The 17,205-nt window shown below is 50.0% G+C and overlaps 5 protein-coding genes across 5 annotated transcripts; 2 read left to right on the top strand and 3 right to left on the bottom strand.

Annotated features, from left to right (window-relative positions):
• Positions 1-1,657: 1,657 nt before the first annotated feature.
• On the top strand, positions 1,658-6,026 carry BC939DRAFT_500218 (uncharacterized protein; the record flags this gene model as incomplete). Its single annotated transcript, XM_051560018.1, has 3 exons — positions 1,658-2,024; positions 2,111-3,150; positions 3,255-6,026. 3 exons carry the CDS (start codon positions 1,658-1,660, stop codon positions 6,024-6,026), a joined length of 4,179 nt encoding a protein of 1,392 aa, XP_051415446.1.
• A 34-nt stretch (positions 6,027-6,060) lies between these two features.
• BC939DRAFT_441680 (uncharacterized protein) lies at positions 6,061-7,241 on the bottom strand. The gene is made up of 4 exons (XM_051554277.1): positions 7,108-7,241; positions 6,819-6,935; positions 6,577-6,675; positions 6,061-6,487 (listed from the first exon to the last, which is right to left on the bottom strand). The coding sequence occupies exons 1-4, from the start codon at positions 7,179-7,181 to the stop codon at positions 6,160-6,162; spliced, it is 618 nt and encodes a 205-aa protein (XP_051415445.1). The 5' UTR covers positions 7,182-7,241; the 3' UTR covers positions 6,061-6,159.
• Positions 7,242-7,506: 265 nt separating this feature from the next.
• Positions 7,507-10,640, bottom strand: BC939DRAFT_500216 (uncharacterized protein; the record flags this gene model as incomplete). Its single annotated transcript, XM_051560017.1, has 2 exons — positions 7,507-9,905; positions 10,010-10,640. The coding sequence occupies 2 exons, from the start codon at positions 10,638-10,640 to the stop codon at positions 7,507-7,509; spliced, it is 3,030 nt and encodes a 1,009-aa protein (XP_051415444.1).
• A 734-nt stretch (positions 10,641-11,374) lies between these two features.
• Positions 11,375-12,693, top strand: BC939DRAFT_24435 (cytochrome c/c1 heme-lyase). The gene is made up of 2 exons (XM_051550951.1): positions 11,375-12,105; positions 12,223-12,693. Exons 1-2 carry the CDS (start codon positions 11,456-11,458, stop codon positions 12,308-12,310), a joined length of 738 nt encoding a protein of 245 aa, XP_051415443.1. The 5' UTR covers positions 11,375-11,455; the 3' UTR covers positions 12,311-12,693.
• Positions 12,677-16,991, bottom strand: BC939DRAFT_490390 (uncharacterized protein). The gene is made up of 5 exons (XM_051559450.1): positions 15,743-16,991; positions 14,577-15,542; positions 14,265-14,468; positions 13,641-14,174; positions 12,677-13,552 (listed from the first exon to the last, which is right to left on the bottom strand). The coding sequence occupies exons 1-5, from the start codon at positions 16,595-16,597 to the stop codon at positions 12,782-12,784; spliced, it is 3,330 nt and encodes a 1,109-aa protein (XP_051415442.1). The 5' UTR covers positions 16,598-16,991; the 3' UTR covers positions 12,677-12,781.
• Between the last annotated feature and the right edge of the window lie 214 nt (positions 16,992-17,205).

Genomic DNA, 17,205 nt, shown 5'->3' with positions numbered 1-17,205 from the left:
AAACAAAAAAAGCACAACAGACCCGGCCTGACCACAAAATGGAAAGAAGGATCATAAAGAGCGGGGTCCAGCGCAAGAATTAAAGCTATTACCGCATCGACTCGGTGTAGATATCTGTAGTATGCAAATGATACATTATCATCCACTCGCCAACTCCCACGGCACGGCTCAGCTATGGCGCTCCACTGATCTCTGGGAAGATTACAATTTTGCCATAAAGATCGAGCGCACTTTCCAATGAATGATAGTATTGTTGCGACAAAAATAAACAATGAGCACTGCCCTTCGGTCCTTTTGTAATGTCTGTAATGATCCATTATACCAGTCGGAGTAGCTTTTACTGTGTAAAGAGGGCGAGGAGCCGCATCCGAACAATGCGCATCATCGTCGGGCGCTCGCAAGGTTTGGTCCGCAGTGCTTGAGCAGAAAAAGACCTGTCTGGAATGCAACGATGGTATTTTGAAGGTATTCCGTTGGTGATAAAAGTTCTCCGACCTGGATCTTTTTGAACATGTTGTACACTCGCATGCCCCGCCATGTCATCGAGCATTTCTTTACGTGTGAGAGGGTACCCTAACATCCTCCATAACTGCATTATCTCTTCTTCCTTTTCCACTTGCACGTCGCAAGGCATAAGCCGGCAGAATCATTGCACCGGATTGCTGTTCAAAAGAACGCTTGAAATCAAAAAAAAAAAAAAGACGCGGTGGTGTCAAAATTTCTTTTCTTTCATTCAATAAATTAGTCCGGTGGTCATGGATTGGTCAATTAGTTCAAGTGATGCACAGTTCCTCCTGGGCGATGAAAACGAGTGGCACTAGTTGTTAACACACATAAGTGAAATGGAGCTAATCGACGCTACTTCTCTATTTGATTTTTCATATTGAGCAGTGCCTAAACCCGCGTAGACTATATTCAAAGGCCACTCATGCCTTGCACCGACACAAAGATGCATGCATGTCCCGCCCGGGATCTCTGCCTTATTTAGTCTATGACCCTGATCTCTGGATGAGCAACGAAAGCCGCGGTAAGCAGGAATGTTCATTCAGCCCATTTCTTTTATAATTTTTACCGCCGAGTATACTGAGCGCCTACTGCATCTTTCTGCCGACAAGTTGTGATCGTGTAGACCTCAAGGACAAGTCTCAGGTATGTGCGGCGCGAAAATTCATGCAACGTCCATTGAAGAGTTCAATCTAAATCTTAGACGCGCAATCGTTCGTTCGCTATCAAAGCCTCATTGAAAGTCATTCACCATAAGGCTATAGATTATCCATGAAACACTCTGTCTTCTTGAATCGCACCCAAGACATATCTATAGCGATAGGCATCTCGGTCCCACATGCCTCCTATCGCCTTCCACTGTTCCTCCCCCCTCGCAAACACCTCCCTTAACCGTAAAAAAAAAAAAAAGGATTAAATTCTGTATTCCAGCTATTCCCATACAATCAACACAATTCTGCACATCCCTCTTTTCTAGGATAGATGGAGACAAATTATTCTCCATGGCTGCAACTTTATGGTCGTCTTTTCGCCCTCCGAGAAATGGCGAGAAGGTATGTTATTTTTTGTCACCAGTTCGTGGATATAATGCGAGCTCAATTGCACTTTTTTTTTTTTTTTTTTTTTGATCGCTTCAACTCTGTCATTAAAACTTATGGCGTCCAAATCAGCCGTCATCAAGAATCGTGCGTCAACTGCCAAAGATGCTGCTGCCGCTAAGAAGGCTAACCTTATCGTCGGCTCAGCTGAAATGGTAGGATTTTCGACAGCGACCGCACCCCTGATGAACGGGGAGATCAAGAAACAGGATCATAAGTCTGCATGTATGTCTGAGGCTTCTGGAGAGGTGTCGCGGACGACCGCCTGCTCATTATTCTCCCAGACTGAACCAACATCAACGTCCTCCTCGATCTCTTTCAGCAGTGTCTCGTTAAATTCTTCGGACAACACTACGAAGGACTCAGCTAATGTGCCCGCCTCTCTGACTGAGAACCCGACAGTCGATCATGGGAGTGACACTTGTAAGTATTTCATATATCCTGTGGCCTTAAGGGTCAATGAAAGAGAATACGTTTTATGATACGCAGCTATTAACACAATAATGAAGATACAAGCGAGATGCACAGGAAGAAAACCAAAAAGAAACAGTGCGACAGTGGTGTAGCGTCAAGCGAGAAACAGACAGGGCTTGATACTAGAGTAGACCAGGACACGATCTCCTATAACCACAAACAACATTTGCGGGCTTTTATCGTAGAGGCGACGCTACAACAACATCCTAAAGAATCAAATGGTACTGCGACAATGGAATCCAAAAAAGGCGAGCAACAGAACCGATGCGACATTCTTACGCTACCTGGCACACCGCCGCAAAAAGATGCGATCTCACTTATACAATCCTCAAGATTACTATCAAAATTGCCCTACCCAACTCATAAATATAACGTCGAGGCTTCCAATAGCCCTGTTGCCCCACGACCTGTACATCGGCGAGATCGGAATCCGGTGGCCCGCTTTGAGCTTCATGCCCTGACGCCTAGGATAGTTCAAACTTACAAAAAAGATTTTCTGAGATTCGCGGAGTCTGGAAACGAGATCTCGTTCTTGGATCAGAATACGATACAGCCAAGACACCAGCGGAAGCCATTCGTCGCCATTATAGAGCCCGACGACGACTTTTATATCGTCAACCGGCTGTGCGAAAAAGATACGACTTGTCTGGAGCAGGAGACTGCGCCAAAGGACCATCCCTGGGAGGAATCAAGCGAGTGGATGGTTAGGAATACTATCCAGTGCCTTCTCGGAGACAAGAACATAGAAATGTCGTATGTGTCAATCCTGTCGACCATCAATGTACTTCAGTCAAAGTATGACCAAGATCCAAATAGAGTAGTGACTTTATCGAGAACAGACCTGTCTGTGCGAGGCGAGGACGAGGGCATGGACAGAATCGAGGCTACAGCTACTGAAGCTGCTGTCGCAGAGAGGAGGGTTGGCAAAATGTACTCGAAGCTGCTTAGGATCATGATGCGGTGTAACGTAGCAGAGGCGCTAGCCCAGGAAGCTACGCGTCAAAGAAATATCAACCCCACGGCCCTGTACCTGCAGCTGTATAACGCAATCCAGAACGCGGGATATGAACTTCAGGTAAGAGTATCTAACGTTCACCATTGTTTGATGCATTTTATTTTTGTTTGATGGCCTATTGGTACTATTGCCTAATCTCATCTGCTTTTATGAAAACTTTTCAGGATACCGACCATTTGCAAATATGTCAATTCCTTCTCGAGAAGCAATCTGCAGAAGAAGCTCTCCTATGCCTCAGCAAAATCAACCCTGCCCGCTGGATCGACGCTACCTACCGTACTGCCATCTCCTGCCATCTGTTCTCCAATCCTCGCCATCTACATGAGGCAGAAGTCATTCTCGACCAATACCTGACTCATACTAATACTCCTGCAGTGTCCCTGGCCAAGAATGATCAAGAGCGCGAGAAGGCCAACAAGGTCATGATTCAGGAATGGTTCAAACTGCAGTTGGATGCCTCAAAATGGGAGGAGATCAAGACTTTGTATGAGGGGAGACGCGCTAGGCTTGTCGAGGCGCCAAGTAATATTGACCGGCTCACGGCTTCCGAATTGCGGTCGTATTGCGCCGATACCGAGCGGAACTATCTCGCTGGGCAGCAGCGACCTAGCAGGCGCGCATCGACCGCGTCTCTGATCAGTGTTGCCTCCAGCGGCGCATTCTCTGCTCCATCGATTGGGGCCACTACTTCCCAGACTCTACCGCAATTCCCAGAGTCGACGACCGCGGCACCTATTACTACCTCTCAGTCATTCTCCTTTTTCTCTGCTTTCTCATCCACACGGCGACACTCGACTGCTAGTACTGCCTCCTACACCTTTGACGCGACTGCACCTCCAACAGTCAAGGTCAAACAGGTTCCACCGCCTCGCCTGTCCCTTCAGTCAAACAGCAGCACATCCAGCTCTCAAGTGAGCCGCTACCTCACAATCTTGGACAATGGCATGTTGGAGGAGTGTATTAACCACAAACAATTCGATTACGGCTGGAGTCAGATATACGAGCGCATGGGTCCTACACTCGAGGATAAAGACACTGCCAAGATTGTGATGAGACTCTGTAAACGCGCCTTCTTGGGTCATGGCGGTCTGGGACTCAAGTTGCCAGGATCTCCTAATATATTGGCCAAGGATTTCTGCTCTGGCGACGACGACGACGACGATATTGAGCTGGATGACGGTTGTAGTAACCAACGGACTGACATGGGTTTGTTCAGGGACAAAGATATGACTAAATCGAACTCCAAGCAGGAGGATCCAGAGATCTGGGAGGCACGCGCCTGGGTCATCTACAACAAGGCGACCATGAACCCGTTTTTCTTTAGTTCCAATAATGCCAGCAGCCCTAGATCACCGAGTCAGCTGCAAAATCCTTCATCAACGGCCGCAAGTGTTAGTAACAGCGGCGTCTCGGCTAGTAGTGGTGCCATACCATTGACATCCTCGATCTCTGCCCCTATTGTCGCGGGCACGACGTCCCTGACCGTGTTCCTGCACAATATTCTAATCGTAGCCATCAATTCTCCGGAAAAATCGTCGCGGTTCTTGAAGGCGTGCAGGATCTATAACCAGATGCGAAATGACCCCTTGACCCAGTACCAGGCTCAGTTGAGAGACCCATTTGTGATGAAATACATGATTAAGGCGATATACGACACTGTCATAGCGATTGTCCGCGCACAGAATCAGGAGCAGGAGCACGAAAGAATTGAACCTTCACATCTATCGCAATCGATGACCATTGGACGCCTGATTGATCTGACGTTCGAGATCTACGCAGATATGCGAAACGTGGGCCCAATCCGCCAGTTACCACATTTGAGCACCTTAGCGCCATCTACCTCTGCCCCCTTGAAGCCCCACAGGACAGTGAGTGTACCTAACATTGCCAGCAGTAGTGCAAGCATCGGTGGCAGTATGTCCATGTTCTTCCAACTCTCGAGTCGGCCTCTTATTGCATCCTCAGCCACTGTCGACTTGTCTGGATGCGGTGCCAATACCCTACCAACCCACTCTGTTTCTGCTATCTCGCCTTCAACTAACATCACCTCCCATGCTGCCATGAATTCGCCTTCTTCACGTTCAAAAATACCCACCACAACTACTAACGCGCCATGCGTTCTTCAACCCTTGAACCCAACACTCTCCCCAATCACCCGAGCACGCCGCCTGCCGAACGAGCTCTATCTCGCGCTCCTACATCTCTGCATTCAGGTCCCACTTTCGGGTATACAACAATCCGCCCGAGTTGTCAAGACCATTATCACGGACATGATGTCTACGAAATCTGGCCAACAGCCCGCGAATCTCGACAGACATCTCGCTGCAGCATTGCAGTATTATCATGACCAGTGGATGTGTCGTCCACATGAGCTCAAAGAACGGAGGAATGGGAATAGGGATGAAGAGGACGCGAAGAAGGAAAACCCAAGCGCATGCGTGTTTCATGGATGGATGTATTGTCCAGAAGAATATATCCTCAGCCATATGACGACCTCGAAGGATTCCATTCCATGCGAATCTATCTACGATCTGTCCGGTCCTGACGCCACCATCTATGCCGCAGATGTATCATCTATTCCACCAGATAGCATGGTTTCCTCAGCTCCATCATGCACAGCAAGAGGCAGCACAGCTAACCTACAGGATATCGAGAGATCGGATTACTACAGTATCTCGAAGCACGATGCTGATCTGGATGAGCTGGATCAGTACTTGGGCGAACGCGCAGCTGCAGCAATAAAATCCAACGACCCCAATAGCCACAGTGCCGAAGCGAATGCCCATTGGATGGACGGTCTTGACCACGACACATGCAACGACCGCTTCTACTGGAACCTCTGGAGTCGCGAGCACCCTTTGCTCCAAGAGATCAAGTTCTCGCGACGCCGCGCCAGGATGCTCTGGCGACACGTCAGTTATGTTGAGAAATTGTAATCCCCCCCTTTCTCTTATAAAAATCTTGAATAAACGCTGGACTCCTCTTTTATTTATTATCTTTTTGCATGGTGTTGATCTATCCTAATGTATTCAATCGCATCCGTCCGTGCCCTTCTGTATTCTACTCAGTTCAGTTCCCAAAGAGGCCCCAGTCCCTGACCTGGAAAGTTCCCACGAGGGTTCGGAACCACACTTCGGCCTCCTGGATACTGCCCTCATGCGCGACCTGCTTAGAAGAGCTGGACTCGGAGATTTGGAGAGGGACATTGTAGGAGATCACGAGGTCGGTCCCCTGGCGGGGGAGACGGACGACGAGCATCATGATTTGGACGAGGTTGCGGGCGTCGGCCGATGATGAGCCTGCTTGCGCCTGGGCTTGGGCTTCCTGCTGGCGTTGGCGTTCGTTGAACTTTGCGATGCGCTGCTGGCCCAGGAGGAGGTAGATCTTCGCCTCGGCACTTTTGAATAAAGTAAAAAAATAAAAAGGTCAGGATCAACCAAGGTAATCAATCCAACAGAAAAACATGCAAGGAAAGAAAAACCTTACGGCCAAGTTGGAAGTTCTGCATTGTTGAGAATAGATACGCTCTGGATCACGGACGCGTCCTCAGCATCGTTATCTTCGGCCAATTGCTGATAGTGGAATCTATGAAGAAAAAACGCAGAACGGTATCAATTACGAGTTCTTAACACCCTTATACTATAATGCACTGCGCCTTCACTCACGCACATACGTCCCTCGAGAATAAAAAGAAGAAGCAAATAGCACTTTGACAAATGGCGACTTACGCGGCACATGCCTCGTTGGAGGCTTCAGCTGCCAGCTCCAAGATCTCCACAATCACACTCTGGTCCTCGTCCACGTTCACAAAGACCTCCTGATGATCAGGCACCTCTCGGACATGACTAAGGTAAAAGGGTATGCGTCATTCAATGGAGTTTATTTAGTGTTATGGCGGTGGCTACATGGCTACATGGCTACATGGCTACATGGCTACATGGCTACATGAGCTATCGAGGGCTGATCAATAGGGTGGGAACAAGAAAAAGGAAGTAAGATAGGCCTATTGAAATCTACCTGATATTTTCAAATTTGCGGGGTAAGTCCATGGTGATAGCACCGCCAAAGAGCTCTTGCTGAACAGTGTCCATGGTTACGAGTCGAATGAATGGCAAAGAAAGGGAGACGAATGGGAATTGGTGAGAGGTGAATGAGAAGAGTGAAGAAAGGGTTCGGCTTGTTTGCTTGAAGGCTATTTAAGGCAGTCACCCCATTGCGCCCGCGGCACTTTGCCCCTCGATCGGCCGAAGGCGCGGTTCGTTGTGCACAAAATGCTATCCAACAAACACCTGTTGCTGAATAAGCAGAGCAATTGTAGCACAGTGAATAAGCAGAGCAACTGCAGCACATTGGACAACGTGTGGCGAAGCAGCAGCACTCCAATTGCTTCATTTAATGGGCTGTTCCGTTCCTAGTCTACACACGCGCACGTCCCGAGGCAGTGCAGCGCCGACAGTACCACGTCCCGACCACGTCGCCCTCGCGAATGCCAACACATCGTCCATGAAACCACTCCTGGCATGAATCACACGCAATCATAAACAGCCCGTCGTCCAGCGTCGGTTGGGAACATATGCAATTGATCACTTCCGTGCTATCCTCCTCCACTGGCACCGTTTGGTACGTCGAGTAGCCGTATCCTCCGCCCGCGCGCGACGACGACTTCGAGGACGAGTACGTGCCATTTGTCGACGAATGGTCATCTCGATGATGCTTATGGTACTTATGATGTTTGTGTCGGCTGCTCCCATCGCTATCTCGATCCTTGCTCCTCTCACAGTCGTACTCGCGGTCCCGATCCTTGTCCTTCGACTTACTCTTCTTCTTCTTCTTCTTCTCACGCGCAAGTCCATCGCCGTCCTCATCATCGTCATCGTAGTCGTACTCTCGTGATGATTTCTTGGACTTCTTATGGGACGATCCTGTTGAGGTCGTAGAAGAAGACCGGTGATGAGAATAACTATGGCTACCGGACGAATGATCCCGTTTACTGGCTGAGGAAGAGGAGTCATGATCGCCACCCGATGATGAGATAGCAGAGAATTTGAAACGGATCTTTGGCGCTGTGGGTACAGAAGGTGTGGTAGGAGTTACTGCCGCTGCTGTCGAGGGTGTTCTGGCTGTCGACGCACCCATTGATGGTGATGATATTGAGAGTGGCAGTCCTGAGAGCGAAATTGGGCCTGGTATTGGCTTTGGAACCGCCCTCATTTGCCCTACAGGTGCCTTTGCTGTTGCGGAGGCTGTTATTGTTGATGGTGCGGATTTCGCCAAAGTCGACGCCGGGGGATTGGACGCAAGGTAGTTCGCTGTCAAGTTTTTGATACCCGACGATACTGGTGCTGTTGACAGGACAGGAACTGGCGACGGTTGAGCTGGTGTCGATGCAGAGACTCCGTTTGTTATCGGCACCTGGTTACTGCCTGTAGTGTTGGAGCCTTGGGCAGCGAGCAAGGTAGCGGGATCAAAATTGGATCCTATCCTGGACAATATGCTGGGGTTGATCGGAGCAGCACTGACAGTGGATCCTGAACGTGCAATCACAGGTATTGCTACCGGTGCTAGAGATATAACACTAGCGGGCGCACTAGATAGTGTTGATCCTGGAGCAGTCGAATCAGCGCCTACGAGACTTGACTTGCGGGATCCTGCTTTAGGTTTGGCAGCCAATCCTGACACCTGCCCGCTACTGACTGATGAAACGACAAGACTTTCCTTTGGAGGAAAGGTAACAGTTGAAAGTGGTGAATTCGAGAATGAGCTCTTCCTGGATCCTCCTGGAATGGTCGAAGCACGTCCTCCTGTAGAAACTTGCTCCGGAACTGAATGGTAATCCGAGTAGACGCCATTCATAACTCTCTCCGACGGTAGTGGCGGCGACAATGCATCCTGGACAGACACTCCTGGGTTGGCGAACTTATTTGTAATCGAAGATGGTGCTGATTGTTTCAAAAGACTGTCAATGACGCCTGATTGCTGTGTATTAGAGAATAATGTGTCGGATAGCTCCCCGGGTCTGGCAGTGACATTTACCAATTTGGATCGTCTCTTCGCGCGTCTGTTGGATGTGGGTGCGGGGTCCATGAGGGTCAGCAGCGTATCTGAAAAGAGCTGTTGTGCATTGGGAGAAAGGCCAGTGGGCGTTGGCCGAGAAGGTTTTGAGATAACAGGACCGGCACTGGACTTCGACGTTGACTTTGGTGGGATTGCAGTGTAAAGGGTTGAGAACGGAAGCGATGACTCCAAAAATGGCACGACATGTGTGTATGGATTGGCATCTGTTCGTTTCGCAGCGTTAGCAGTGTTTTCTACACCTTCAACGGTGGCTGTAGATGGGGCCGGCTGCGAGGTGTTGATGGACAGTTTTGCCAATCCTGGCTGTGCTGAGATATCATCGACAATCCCTTGCTCTCTCGCCTTCGACTCCAGTTCTGATGCCGGTGCTGCAAGTGCTGACATACTCCCGTCAAACTCCTCTGATGATTGACTGGGCTTAAATACGCTGCTACTCGCCTCTTCCTCCTCATCCAGATCATCCTCCACGATTGCAGAACCCGGGAACGGCGGTATGTAGTCGGGTATATGGGATGGTTTCAGCTCTGGGATCCATCTGGGGTGCCGTATGCGGCTTTCCTTGGAATCGCTCTTAGACGCTGAAACTTGCTCCTTTGCATCGTCATCATCCGATGCCTCTGGATAGGCAAACGCGTCCTGCTCCTCCTCTGTATCTGGCATGATAAACCATTCGGGTACGGTATGCCACTCGTAAGTATCTCTGCGAGCCGTGTCTGTTTTCCGCCCATTCCAGAGGAGATCTATTATCGCAAGGACATATACATGCGTATTAAAGATCCTTTCTCAAAAATGTATATCAAAGTGGCATGCCTGTAAGATCTAATCGTACTCTGTCCATCCGTACCATTAATGAGACGTCCTGGGTCAGCTCCTTTCCACGAAGGCAATACAGGTCGATTCGGTGCATTCTGGCCTGCTGAAGCTCCGGTCCCCGAGGTCGCTAAAGTGTCACTTCCTGTAGCACCATCTGTTGATTGTGATGCTGTGGACTTCCCAGATACTATGCTTTCCCCGCCATTCTCCATCAGCCATTCCTTGAGGTCCGGCAACTCGATCCCGAGGTCTGATAGCCCATCCACGACATCGAACGCTGTAATCTGCGACCGCCCTGAATGCTCTGCAAACTCCTTGGCGGACTCGGCGAGGAATTCCAGATATCGACCGAGACAATCCACCAGTACAGCCATGGGGTTCACCTGCACAGCATCATAGCCCGCCGATTGCAAAATGTGAAGGGCCGAGACGCGAAGCATGGCCTGACAAAAGTTGGCGAGCGTAGAGGGATCACGCTGGTGCTGGTGACTACTGTGTACGATCAGTCCATTGTGTGGATCCTGTCGCTTGCGGCTCCCATCGACATGGTTGGAGCGGCTCTTCTGGAATGGATTAGACTGTTTCCGGTAGTAGGTTCGCTTCCCCGCCTGGATAGATGCTGTTGATGTTGATGCTCCAGCATGCTCTGCTGATTCCTTCATTGTATTAGTGTTGGTGGGGGTTATATTAAAAACAGAGTACAGTGGTGACAGGACAGAAGCCACGCGCGCCCTGGCTCAAGATTGCGGAATAACTCGTCCGTTTGGCTGGAGCTGTCGTAAAGGTGGGATGTCTCTTGCTGCCGCTGTTACCTTGCTGCCCGGCGGTGCTGATGAGTGAAGCGAGGTTGAAGAGGCGGTTGGTCGATCAGGTTGCTGTGCGATGCGAGAAGAAGTGTTCTCTTCAGTGGAACATCATAGTAAAAATAATTCACCTGCACGCGGTGTGGTAGCCCAGTCCCACAGAAAAACAAACGCACTCCAAAAGAAGAGACAATCGAGCTCTTTGTCTCGCGCCTACCTTCTCTGAAGACGCAGCTCTTTCTTGTTCGAGGTCAGATCGCCCTGTCTGCTTGGTGAATACAAGATGTTCAACAGACAGTATCACTCGCTGTCTTTATACGCACTCACCCAACCTGGGGGCCAGCCCAGTCCTGTCGTAAACAACGACGTGACGTGTCTCAAGTTGTCATCACCTGGAACTTCCCACTCCAAGGGCCTCCACAACACGGGACCCTGCACTTCAATGTCAGCGCCCAACCAAGACTGTGGCAATGCTATTATCACAAGCATATCAGCCCCAGTGTATACTTAGGCCCCCATCCACCGTGAAAGGACCCAGCCGATGCATACTTCCTGGGTTCAGAACGGAATGAATGGCACACGTGACCTCTTTCGCCAATTTGGCTGATCAACTCCGCGCTCCGAGCGTGTAAAGATCCGGCTCTTCGACAAGCACTCGACCACTCAACACGACAATGACCGCTCAGGAACCACACAGCAAAGGAGCAGCGGACGCATCCAAATGTCCTGTTGACCACTCGACATTCAAGCACTTCCTTCCGAAAGATGCGCCGACCGGCCATCCAGATCTTCCCGAGGGCCACCCTGCTGTCCCTATGACGACTTCGGAGGGTGAGCCCACCAAGTGCCCTGTCTCTCCGGAAGCCCACAAGCACTTTTTACCTCGATCTGCGCAGAATAACACAGCATCGGGTCCATCATCAAATTCACCGTCAGGATCAGAAAAGATCGCCGTAGGAGGAGGAGATACAGCACTGAAGATCGACCCTACGAATAATATGCCTGCAGCACCAGATCAGTTTCGGACAGCGTCTCAGTCTGCCAACCTCAATACGGAACGTGAGGTCAGCTCGATTCCCAAGGCTGCGAATGCCGCCGACCCCTACGGACCATCACCATCTGCTGCGGGAGCACATGCACCAGATCCGGATAGCGATCAGGACAAAGTGTGGATCTACCCTTCGGAGCAAATGTTCTTCAATGCAATGAAGCGCAAGAACTGGAGCCCTCGCGAGGAAGACATGAAGTTTGTGGTCCCCATTCATAACATGGTCAACGAGATGGCATGGAAACATATCTTGAGATGGGAGAAACTGACAGAAAAGTAAGGGCGTAAGAAACACAACTTTCGCCGTGTGTTTTTCATGCCCTAAGAAAGCGGAGAAGACTTCATGCTCACAGATTTTCTTTTTGCACTTATTGCTATTCACTCACTTTCCAGTAACTGCGGTGGACCAAAGCTAGTCAAATTCGAAGGAAAGCCAAAGGAAATCACGCCCAAGGCACGGATTCGCTCATGGATGGGGTAAGGACATAGGCATGAACAATCGAGGTGTTGGAGAACATTGGCGCCATAATGAAAAGTAATGTTTTTCAATTGCTCGTACTATATTAGATACACATTGCCATTCGATCGGCATGACTGGGTCGTGGACCGATGCGGAAAGCAGGTCACTTATATTATCGACTTCTACTCAGGACAGCCTGATCCCCGTTACCCAGAAGCACCTAGTTTCTACCTGGATGTGCGTCCAAAGCTGACAATGGACGGAGCATGGCTGCGTTTCAAACGCTTCATGTTTAACTAGGAGATAGAGGCATTGCACGCATTGTTTTAATCAAGTGTTCGTTTTATTGCCGGCAACGCATGTTACAAAAGATAATAAAAGACACATTGCATTCAAAGACATGATAGATTTTGACTAGAAATAGATAAGCAGATGTTTCAAAGGGTATAAAACGAACTAGAAGGAAGAAGCAGGTATGAATAGATTGCACATTCACCATCGACGCCGTCCGCCTCCACTGCCGTTGCCGTTGCCGTTGCCGTTGCCGCCATCCAGGCCTGAACCGGACTTTTGTCCATACGAATCGCGTCCCCCCGACGATCCTCCGCCCCCCATATTTCCTCCGCCATTGTTGTTTCCGTTGCTGTTATTGTTATTACCGTTTCCAGAGAACGGGCCCCCTCTCCACCTTTCAACCATGAATGCGACCTTTTGTCCATACTTGGATCCCCTCAAACTGACCATATGGCGCTTGATTAAGGCCGCGCATGTCTCTCGATGCTGAGGTCCTGCATTCGTCAGGATATACTGTACAATGTAGTTGCCGTACTGGTCTGCTGCAATGTCGATCAATGGGATGCGAGGACGGTCCTGAACTCCATCGCAGACGATATGGATGTACTGGTTCATTACATCTTCTTGTGTCAAACGGATCGTGTTACCGTTCACTATCACAGCGGGTGGTCCTGCGTCATCGCTGTTATTGCTGCTGCTACTCTTGTCAGTGTTGACACCATTAGCGGCTGAGAGCAAGGAGGACGACGTTGAGAACGAGTGCATCGCAGCCATGCGGAGGGTTTTTTCTACGACCTTGGAAGCGTATTGATCGAGAGACAGATTCACGGCATCCTCGAGAATCTTCTGGGTAACAATCGCGCGATCGGCGGAGGCGCCGTGCTCGAGAATGTGCTGAATGACCCAGTTGCCCCACTGGCCCTTGGCGATCATAGTGACCGATTGAAGGATTTCATTCAGCACGGGGCGCTAAATGGCATGATATCAAGAAGTGCAGTGTCAACATTGGGTACAAACATGTAATTAATCCAACGAGGGAAGTAAGAAAGGTCGTTACCTTATCATGCTCGGCGCAGTTCTCAAAGATGTTCTGTACGACCAAGCTGCCCGTCTCATCGACCGCAACGCTGGCCCAGCGTCTTGCAACCGCATTGTTCACATATGTCATGACCGCGGGCGGCGCGTCCGTCCAGCGAATCTCAAATACCTTCTGCCACACATGGCATGCATGCCGATGCACAATGGTCTCTCTTATCCTACGGAACATTTCAGTTACGATTCTGGCCTTACAGTCCTCTTCCACGTTATCCAATGCCTTCTGGACCACATGGCATCCGAACGGGTCGCAGGCCAGGGTCAGAACATTGCCGCGCATCGCTTGTGCCAATGCATCGATTTGCTGTGGGGATCCGAACTCGAAGCAGCGTTGGATCAGGAAATTACCAAAGCGGTTCGACATCAGCGCGTAAGCTTGACTAAGGATCGCGTCGATGATCTGGATCTTTTGTTCCGGTGGTGAGGTCTTGAGTTTTTGTTGCAGGTGGATCGATGCCTGCTGGTCGGTCGCTTGCAGGATACGGTCAACGCACATCTGTTTTAAAGGTGGAAACGCGGATTAACAATATAATCAGAATATTACCAGAATAAAAACAGTGCCGCTACAATAACGACGCGCGCTGACCTGGTAGTCCAGATGAAAAGGCTTGTCACTATGGCGCCGGTAGCTGTTTCTGTGCGAGGGGATGCTTTGGTGTTGCTGTTGACCACCGTGCGGATACTGCTGATTGATGAGGTTGGGATCGTATCCGCCGCCGTGACCCAGACTACCGTGTTGGAGCTGTACAGGCGATGGAACATTGCTATCATATCCATATCCAGCTGCCATCTACCGAATGCAGTTTTCCATGAACGTACAACATTTCAATATGAGTAAACAAGAATTAGAGGTATATGTCAGCCGGTCTTCGCGCTAGGCCTTAGTCTTGGTACTTACGTCATCCATCCAAGACTGAGAATGCGAGAGACCGCCTGGGGTATTCCAAGGATACGATCCCTGTTGTTCAATCGCGGGGGAATCAAATGCGCGCGAGGACGAAGAGAAGCTACCAGAGCTGCGATGGCTCAACAGCGGGAAGTTAGACTGGGATGTGTAACCATGCTGAGATCCTACAATGCCCCTTCCAGACCCAAAGGTCGATGAGGTAGAGGAAGACTCGTTTAAGGGTGGAAACTCGGACGACGACGGTGAGTCGGCCATATCCATCAATCCATGATACTGCTGCTGGTAGATCAACGATTGGCCGGCGCTATTGAATTTGAGTCCCAGTGAATGCGGCGCCGGCGGCTGGGACTGGAGAGAGGAGATCGAGTTGGACCTGGATGGGAGCGAGAGTGGATGTATAGGAGGACCGCTAACGCTGCTGGCGTACGACAGGTTGGTCTCATACAAATCATCTATCGCAACAATATCTGACAAAGCATCGTCCCCAACAGCACCAGTTGGAAGACCGAATGTGTTCATGGATGGCAGAGTAGCCGAGGACACGATGGTGCCAGTGTTGACACCAACGGTATGGCCGCTAAATTTCGTGGTTGGGGCAGCAATAGAGTTCTTTGCAGATGACAGATCCATGAATCCTGAAGCGAGGCTGGCGGACTGGGTCAACTTTTGCTGTTGCTTCACCAGCTCCTCGATCTTTCGGTCTCGCTCACATAACTTGCGTCGATCCTCCTCTGTATCGAGTAGCATCTTGGTCATGAGCACCCTCAGTTGGCTGATCTCTTCGGATTGGCGAAGGCATGTGTGTTGAAGTGTCTCCAGATCGACTTTGTCCTTATTGGTGGTGGTGGCTGTGGTGGCTCTGTCAGTCAAGGGATATTGTTGGTAATCTAACTGTGTACCACTCTGGAGAGGCGCGATCGTCTTGAGCACAAGATTGTTGCAATGTTTGGTCGCATGCTATGTGTGGTCGCGGTATAGTACACAGAGTACGAAGATGAAGCGGTAAGTGCGTGGAAATAAAGGAGGATAACATTCCAAATTGCCCTCATCCTGGAATGGAGAAGGGTATTGCATGGCATGTGCTATAATAGATGGGCGAGGGCGCTATGCTATACTGTGGTCAACACAAAGGGATTAGGAAGGGGCGGTTTTCGTACCTTGTTGATTCCAGCTCGTTTCCGGACAAGGAATCGGCGGACAGCACGTTGGATGATCACAGCCGCATCCAGGGAAGTGGTTGCTGCTAGATTCGCCCACACATTGGAGATTCCGGAACCCTCTTGCTGGCCACCCATGATCAGCAAGGATTGGCAGTTGCCAGGACCTCCAGTTGTCTCTGTGTGGAAAATATTCCCATGTCCACTTTCCACAGAAGACGATGCCAAGGATGAAATATAAGTCATGTCCTCGATTCTGGGAGGATTTGACATGGGCGAATTGCTGCTGCTGCCGTCATAGAAGGCGTGCTGTGTCAGGTCCCAGCGAGAAGAGGTGGTCAAACGAGATACACTGCCAAATACGGATGAAACAGGCGATGAAAGATCCTCAGCAGATGAGCGTGCAAGCCCAACAATGTTGTTCGGTTCGGGTAACCCCAGCTCTGGAAACTGATCCGTGAGTTTTCCAAAACTGATGGATGCGTTGGGTAAGCGAGATACGCGCTGCTGTTGCTGTTGTTGCTGCTGTTGCTGCTGTTGACTTGGATGCTGCCGCTGATGCCTTCGGAGCGAGTGGCGAGAGGCAGAGTTGGATTCCAGTGCGGGGACAAGAGCTGGTGGAAGAGAGGGTGCGATCACGCTGTTGTTGTTAGAAATCAACTTTATCGCGAAGGAGTGCTTGAACGGGATATCCAGGTGGGGCTCATTATCTTCAGCAGGCTGCAGGCGCTGCCGCTGTTGCTGTTGCAGAGGCTGAGACTGGGAGGTCGGGGGCTGTTTGGACAGGTTAATCAAGAGCGGGCCGATGTTGCTCTGAGCAGTCGCAAGACGCTCTTTGTACCCGTTTCCAAGCATCAGTCAAGGTCGCGTTTTCCGGAGGTTGAAACAGATGACAAAGGGTAGTGCAGTACCGTGTGGATCAGGGTTGATATACAGGAAAGCGAACAGGTGAAGATGGTATGGAGTATGGGCAAGGTAAGTATGTATCAATGGCACATATAGATGGAAGAGAGTGGGACAAACAATAATGGTGGGAAGAGAAGGATGAAGGGAGGAAGGGAGGATGAAGAAGCGGGCATAGCCTTGGGTGTCTTAAGGAGAGATTCGCATTCCCCGCGTCCTCTTTTCAGAAAAGACCTGGCCAGCAATAGACAGACAGCCATCCTACAATGCTTCTTCATGCCACCCCTTGCAGTGCAAGAATGGTAATGGCACGGACATGCACAGTCGCAGGCCCCTCGAAGGAAAGGGAGCGGATCGAGTGGTTAAAATGCTATCCCCTTTTTTTGTGGCCATGGCGGAAGGGATTCTAAACATTTCCAGAGCAAGAGATCCGCCAGTGTGAATGTGGTACAAAACACACGTTAAAATGGTACAATAACACACGCCGAAGTGGTTTATCATATTCCAGGGAATCTAGTGCGCTTATGAACGTCTTGGATCAGAGATGCGCTTGTCAAAAT

Source organism: Gamsiella multidivaricata (assembly GCF_025024155.1).
Source record: "Gamsiella multidivaricata strain RSA 2152 chromosome Unknown BC939scaffold_11, whole genome shotgun sequence".
NCBI classification, from domain to species: domain Eukaryota; kingdom Fungi; phylum Mortierellomycota; class Mortierellomycetes; order Mortierellales; family Mortierellaceae; genus Gamsiella; species Gamsiella multidivaricata.
Note: the sequence above shows the minus strand (reverse complement) of the source record. Positions and strands in the feature narration are given on the sequence as shown.